The sequence below is a fragment of the Haplochromis burtoni genome, unplaced genomic scaffold (genome assembly GCF_018398535.1).
Source record: "Haplochromis burtoni strain Fernald_Lab_line unplaced genomic scaffold, NCSU_Asbu1 Contig_1098, whole genome shotgun sequence".
In the NCBI taxonomy this organism is placed as follows: Eukaryota; Metazoa; Chordata; class Actinopteri; order Cichliformes; family Cichlidae; genus Haplochromis; species Haplochromis burtoni.
This window is the reverse complement of record NW_024583459.1, coordinates 67,303-73,471: the sequence shown is the minus strand read 5'-3', so window position 1 is coordinate 73,471 and position 6,169 is coordinate 67,303. Positions and strand designations below refer to the sequence as shown.

The 6,169-nt window shown below is 41.5% G+C and overlaps 1 protein-coding gene across 1 annotated transcript; it reads right to left on the bottom strand.

Annotated features, from left to right (window-relative positions):
- Nucleotides 1-4,132: 4,132 nt before the first annotated feature.
- On the bottom strand, nucleotides 4,133-5,804 carry gh1 (growth hormone 1). The gene is made up of 6 exons (XM_005951881.2): nucleotides 5,702-5,804; nucleotides 5,475-5,608; nucleotides 4,938-5,054; nucleotides 4,692-4,835; nucleotides 4,473-4,619; nucleotides 4,133-4,393 (listed from the first exon to the last, which is right to left on the bottom strand). Exons 1-6 carry the CDS (start codon nucleotides 5,718-5,720, stop codon nucleotides 4,331-4,333), a joined length of 624 nt encoding a protein of 207 aa, XP_005951943.1. The 5' UTR covers nucleotides 5,721-5,804; the 3' UTR covers nucleotides 4,133-4,330.
- Nucleotides 5,805-6,169: the final 365 nt, after the last annotated feature.

The following is a 6,169-nucleotide window of genomic DNA, read 5'->3' as shown; positions in this document are numbered from 1 at the left end:
GGACTGGACTCTCCCACACACGCACCACCACACATTTCCTATAATTCCTATAATTTATAATCTTTATAATCTTTATAATCTCTTTCTGCTATTTGCACATTTTTTACTGTAAATTCCTAAATTAATTTGTAAATTTTGTTGTAACCTGTAAATTGTAAATACTGTAAAACTTTTTTTCTGTCATTTAATGGTCGGGCATTGTACAGCTACAAGCATTTCACCCCCATGTCATACTGTGTATGGTTGTGTGTGTGTGACAAATAAAATTTGAATTTGAAAGAATTATGATCTAAATGCACCATGGTGCCAAACACATTTTGCTTTTCCAAGATCAGCTCTAAAAACTCTCTATAGGCTCTTCCTGTTCAGATGTTTCTTTAATCTGATTATTTCTTCATTTCTATTCTTGTTTTTACAGTTCTTCCATTATGTGTAGTATACAGTATGACAACGCCTGAGGACAACAAGGGAAGATGGAACAAAAGGATAGAGTACAAATAGAAATGCAATGTAATGTAACTGCTGCACCTGTAAGAAAAACAAACATATGACACCTGGAACACAAAAATTGACCATGTCCTGCAGGGGCCGAGGTGTCCAACATAAAACACGTCAGTAAAAAAACACTGTGAATGCCGAAGCTTCGCAACCAAAAGGCCCGGCAAGAAGGTTGTGGGCTCGAATCCAGGATGTGCCCGAGGCCTGTGTGCAGTTTGCATATTCTCCTCGTGTCTGCGTGGGTTTCTCTGGGTCCAAACACAGGCAGTTATTGTGTGAATGTGAGTACGAACCATTGTCCATCTTGTGACAGGCTGGCGACCTTTCCACAGTGTACCCCGTCTCCTGCCCTATGAAACCCCCTTGTGATCCGTAAGGGTACAGACATCACACCTAAAGCCAGATGGTGCTGAAGTCATGTGACTGTCATGTCCAAGCTGGTGCACAAGCGGTGGAGTTTATTAGAAGAACTGTTGGCATTAATTAGACCTGTTCATGTATCGGTTGGTTAAACTGTCAGCTAATGTGCTAACGTAAACATCAGAAAAATAAAAGAAAGTTTCCATCACAAATTATTTTTTGTGGATTCATATCTAATATTTTATAATCCATAAATGTATAAATGAGACAAACTGATTACAAAGTTTTGTTCATCTTTTCCTATTGATAAGACTCCCCTAAATAATTAAATGATGTTTTTTTCCACCGTCTGCCACAGCGATACCTTGTTATGGGTGTTTGGTTTTTTACACTGATTTCACCTTAAAAATTGACATGCTGGAGAACTTTTTCTGCAATGTCACTTTTTTATCAGGTAGTTCCACTGGTCCATCTCACCTAAGCATGTTCTTTTTCTCTGTATGTATTATTGTGTAAATGTGTGTGTGAATGGGTGAATGACTGAATGTAGTGTGAAGCGCTTTAGGGTCCTTAGGGATTAGAAAAGCGCTATACAAATGCAGGCAATTTTTACCATTGTAGGGTCTACCTTACAATATAAAGTGCCTTGAGCCGACTGTTGTTGTGATTTGGCGCTGTGTAAATAAAATTGAATTGAACTGAACTAAGACCAAAGTGAGGGTCACCCATCAGTCTGGGGTGATGGGATGAAGACAGGACAAAGAGCCAGTGATTAATAATAACTAATGATTCAGTGCATAGAGGTGTAAAAACACATAGTGAGTGAAGAAGAAACACCCAGTGCATCATGGGAATCCCCCAGCAGCCTAGGTGTGTGGCCATGAGCCTGACACAGACACTATACCTCAAGTCAATATTCAATTCAATTGTATATATGCAGCACCAAATCACAACAACAGTCGCCTCAAGGTGCTTCATATTGTAAGGCAGAGGCTAGAATAACAGAGTCTTATATGGTTACTATGTGCACAGACAACACGGCAGAAAGGTAAAATTCTGGCTTCATTTTTGTACAGTGGGATGAAGTGCAGCCAGGTCGGCGATCTTTTCTACAGTCACTGCTCTGTAGTTACTCTTGTCTGTCGTTTCTCAGTTACACTGTTTTCAAGAAACAGCAGACATAAACTGAAACAAGCTTCTTTTGCTCAGCAATGCGCACACAGAAAGCAACCTCTCTGCCGAATCTGCAAAAAATAAAACTGTTAACGTGTTAGATTAATGCCTAAAAGTAAAAATGCATGTGGCACAGTAACATAGTAACTGGGATGGCTTGTGATCTGACGTAAATAATAATAATGGATTGCATTTATATAGCGCTTTTCGAGACCCTCAAAGCGCTTTACAATTCCACTATTCATTCACTCTCACATTCACACACTGGTGGAGGCAGCTACAGTTGTAGCCACAGCTGCCCTGGGGCAGACTGACAGAAGCGAGGCTGCCATATCGTGCCATCGGCCCCTCTGGCCATCACCAGTAGGCGGTAGGTGAAGTGTCTTGCCCAAGGACACAACGACCGAGACTGTCCGAGCCGGCGCTCAAACCGGAAACCTTCTGATTACAAGACGAACTGCCGGTCTTGAGCCATGATCGCCCCAATGTTTAGTGTTCTTCTGGACATTGTACAAATCAGCTGTCCACACAGATGTTAGGTTTGTAGTTATGCAGCTTTCCTCTGGAGAAATCCTGAGCTCTAATCAGAACTCTTTGCACGGTGCTCAGTGATTTCTATCAGAAGAGTTATTTCTTAAATCAAAAGCATATTGATTCTCCATCAACCTGCTCTGATTGATCTGACTTGCCGTGCTGTTTTCAGAGATAAACGTGAAACCTGTGCTCACACTGGACTTCAGAGCTGTCAGGGTCCTGGGCCAGTGACCCAGTGTTTTGAGTTTTGCATTGATTATGAACAATGCTGGGCATCCTCTGCACACGGCCATTAACAACCAGAAGAGTCTGTTCAGTGACAGGTTGCTTCTCCCCAAGACAAGAACTAACAGACTTAAAAACTCCTTTGTCCCACACGCCATCAAACTGTTTAACTCCTCTCTGGAGGGGAGAGGGAGGGAGAAACAGGAGGACAAAGGAGGGGGGAACAACTAAGCTGTAGTGCCTCTTCACCTCACTGTACAATACCTTTTGTGCAATACTTTTGTAAATAGTCAACAGTGCAATAGACCTCAATACTTGAAATGTGCAATTCACTTGTATTTTTATTTTTATTCCTATTTATTCTATTTATCCCCTTCGTATATTTTATTTATATTTGTCTCTGTATTTATATATGTGTGTGTGTGTGTGTGTGTGTGTGTGATATATATATATAATATTCTGTAACTGTAACTTCTGTCGGTGCTGTGCTTTTTGGAAATCGAATTTCCCAGAGGAACCCACCCGAGGGATTAATAAAGTTCTATCTTATTTTATCTTATCTATCTTATCTTATTGTGTGATCCCATGATCAGAAAGGTCGGGGATTCGAATCCACTGAACGGCTACCCTGAGGTACCCCTCAGCAACATACCATCCCTAGACACTGCTCCCCGGGCACCCAATGGCTGCCCACTGCTTCACAGAGTGAATGGGTTAAATACAGAGAGGAATTTCCCCACGGGGATCAATAAAGTATACATTATTATTATTACTATATAACTTTGATTTTGTCAGTATTTATCATTTCTAGTCTTTTGGTTTTATTGCTGGCGTTCTTAATATTCTGGTTTTTGTCTGTTCCATGGTTGCTTGGTCTCCCCTGTCAGTTGTGTAAATGTATGCTATGTCTTCTAATGATGCTGCCTAAGGGAAGCATGTATAATGTAAACAGAATTGGTCCTAGCACTGAACCCTGTGGAACTCCATAATTAACCTCAGTGTGTGAAGAGGACTCTCCATTTACATGCACAAACTGGAGTCTATTAGATAGATATGATACAAACCACTGCAGCACAGTACCAGTAATACCTACAGCATGTTCTAATCACTCTAATAGAATATTATGGAGTATCGAACGCTGCACTGAGGTCTAGCAGGACAAGCACAGAGATGAATCCACTGTCAGAGGCCACGAGAAGATCATTTCTAAGCTGAAGTGTTCGAGTCAGTTTTTCTGCCATCGATATGGACCTCAGCTTACGTCAGCGTGTGTTTCTGTGTAAGAAGTCACAGCATAAAGAATAAATCCCCCAAATAAACCAGAAAGAATAGACTCTACATATAAATGCAACACATTTATTTCACAGAATGACATCATTTCCTGTTCACACCTTGCATCACAGTTATGTCAGAAAAACTTACGATGTCATGATTACCACTGCTATTATTATGCTATTGCTAATGCTAACACATGTAAGCAGAGTTTGCTAACATGAGGGCGGGGCTACAGAGCAAGTATCAGTATCAATATCAGGTGGAGTTACAGAGTGCAGTTTGCTTCCGGAGAGAGTCGACATTTAGCCACCGTCAGGTAGGTCTCCACCTGTAACACAAATGTCATCTTCACCATCATTACATCATTGTCATCATCACAGTGACATCACAATTATCCACTGCCTCACCTTGTGCATATCCTTCTTGAAGCAAGCTAGCAATTCATAAGTTTGTCTCAGTGATTCGTTGCCTCCCAGACTTTGATAATAGTTTCCGTAAGGAGCGTGCTGGAGGGCGTCGCTGTCAGGATAATTCTCTGCTTCATCCTGATTGGCCTGTAGGGTCAGGTGGTTAGTTGCATTGGTACCATACATGGAGCAATATGTTTGTGGAATTTATCTTCTCACCCTGATCAGCAGCAAGATTCCCGTTTTAAGCTCAGACAGCCTTGGTGAAATCTGGTTCCTCAGAGAGGAACCTCCAGAGAGAGAGCGACTGGGAAACTCCCAGGACTCGACCAGTCGATAGGAGATCGACAGCAGCTTCAGGACCTGTGACCCATCAATAAGCAGACAACAGCTTCAGAAGATTTGCGCATGTGTAGTACTGTGTACTGCTGTGCAGTGTTGCGTAGTACTGTGTAGTTTAATGACCGAGCTGCGCTGCGTCTCGTGTTTGTCAATCGGGCTGATGATGTAATCAGAGTTGCAGAAATCCTGCAGGAAGATCTTGTTGAGCTGACGCTGCTCCTCTGTCTGCAGAGAGCTCTCCTATGACACACAAAAATACACAGGTACATACAAAAATACAAAAAATACACAGGAATACCCGTGTTTTATTCCAATGTTAGTTCTGACAGCAAATTTTAATATCGTTTCATAATTCTTAACTGAATATCCTGAGAGTATAGCTGACTGTGACTAAAATGTAAAGTGTAAACGTCTGCTGTGTTTTTACCAGTGACAGTTCACAAAGTGTTTCAGTTCCCTTGACATCAAATCTGAAGTGTGTCCATATGTCTGTGTGCATCTAAACTCACTGCACATGTTGAATATGCAGAACATTTTGTTGAACACATTTTGAACATAGTTTCTGTCCTGTGCATTACATTTAGTCTTTTTCAGAAAGAAGAAAGATTGTTGATGAAGGTGTTGGTGAACTCTTGTCTGTCTGAGCTACTGCAGGCTTACAAAGTCCGAGAAGAGTCTCTGGGCGAGCAGGTGCAGGTGCGTGACTCTGTTGACTGCAATGGAGAACAAACGCTGGCTGTCTGTGATCTGCTGAGAGGAGACGCCCAAACACACGACCGACAGCAGGACGACGACTGACAGACAGACAGTTTCAGACTTTGTTAAACATTGGTTTACTTTGCATAAAGCAGCGGCCCCTTCTCGTGGTGGAAGCCCAGATGTCTTACCCGAGTCCATGGCTGGCATCAGTTCAGGCTCTGTTTGCGGCTCAGACGATTATGATGTGAGTCGGTGGTTCTGATGTTTTCAGCTCAGAGTTTTTGCTTTTATAGTTGAAAACTAGATGTTTAAATTCATCAGGAGAAATGTGATGCAAGCAAACATGTGTGCCTAAGTCTAATTAACATTAACACCTCAATCATCATATTGATGCTACATGAAAAACACACCGCTGGTGACTAAAGTGCTTTGACATCCAACATGTTTGTTAATACTTAAAAGGAGATCTAATGTAAAGTTTTTTAAGAACTCCAAAATATTTATATCAAATCAAATTTTTCAGGTGAAAAGATTTTATTCGAGCTTTAATCCACACAGAAGTCACTTCGAACTCCACGTGTTGAGTCTGGCCAGAAATGTTCACACCGACAGTTTGACATTTGTTCAGGTTTTCATGATGACAGACAGTAGTGCTC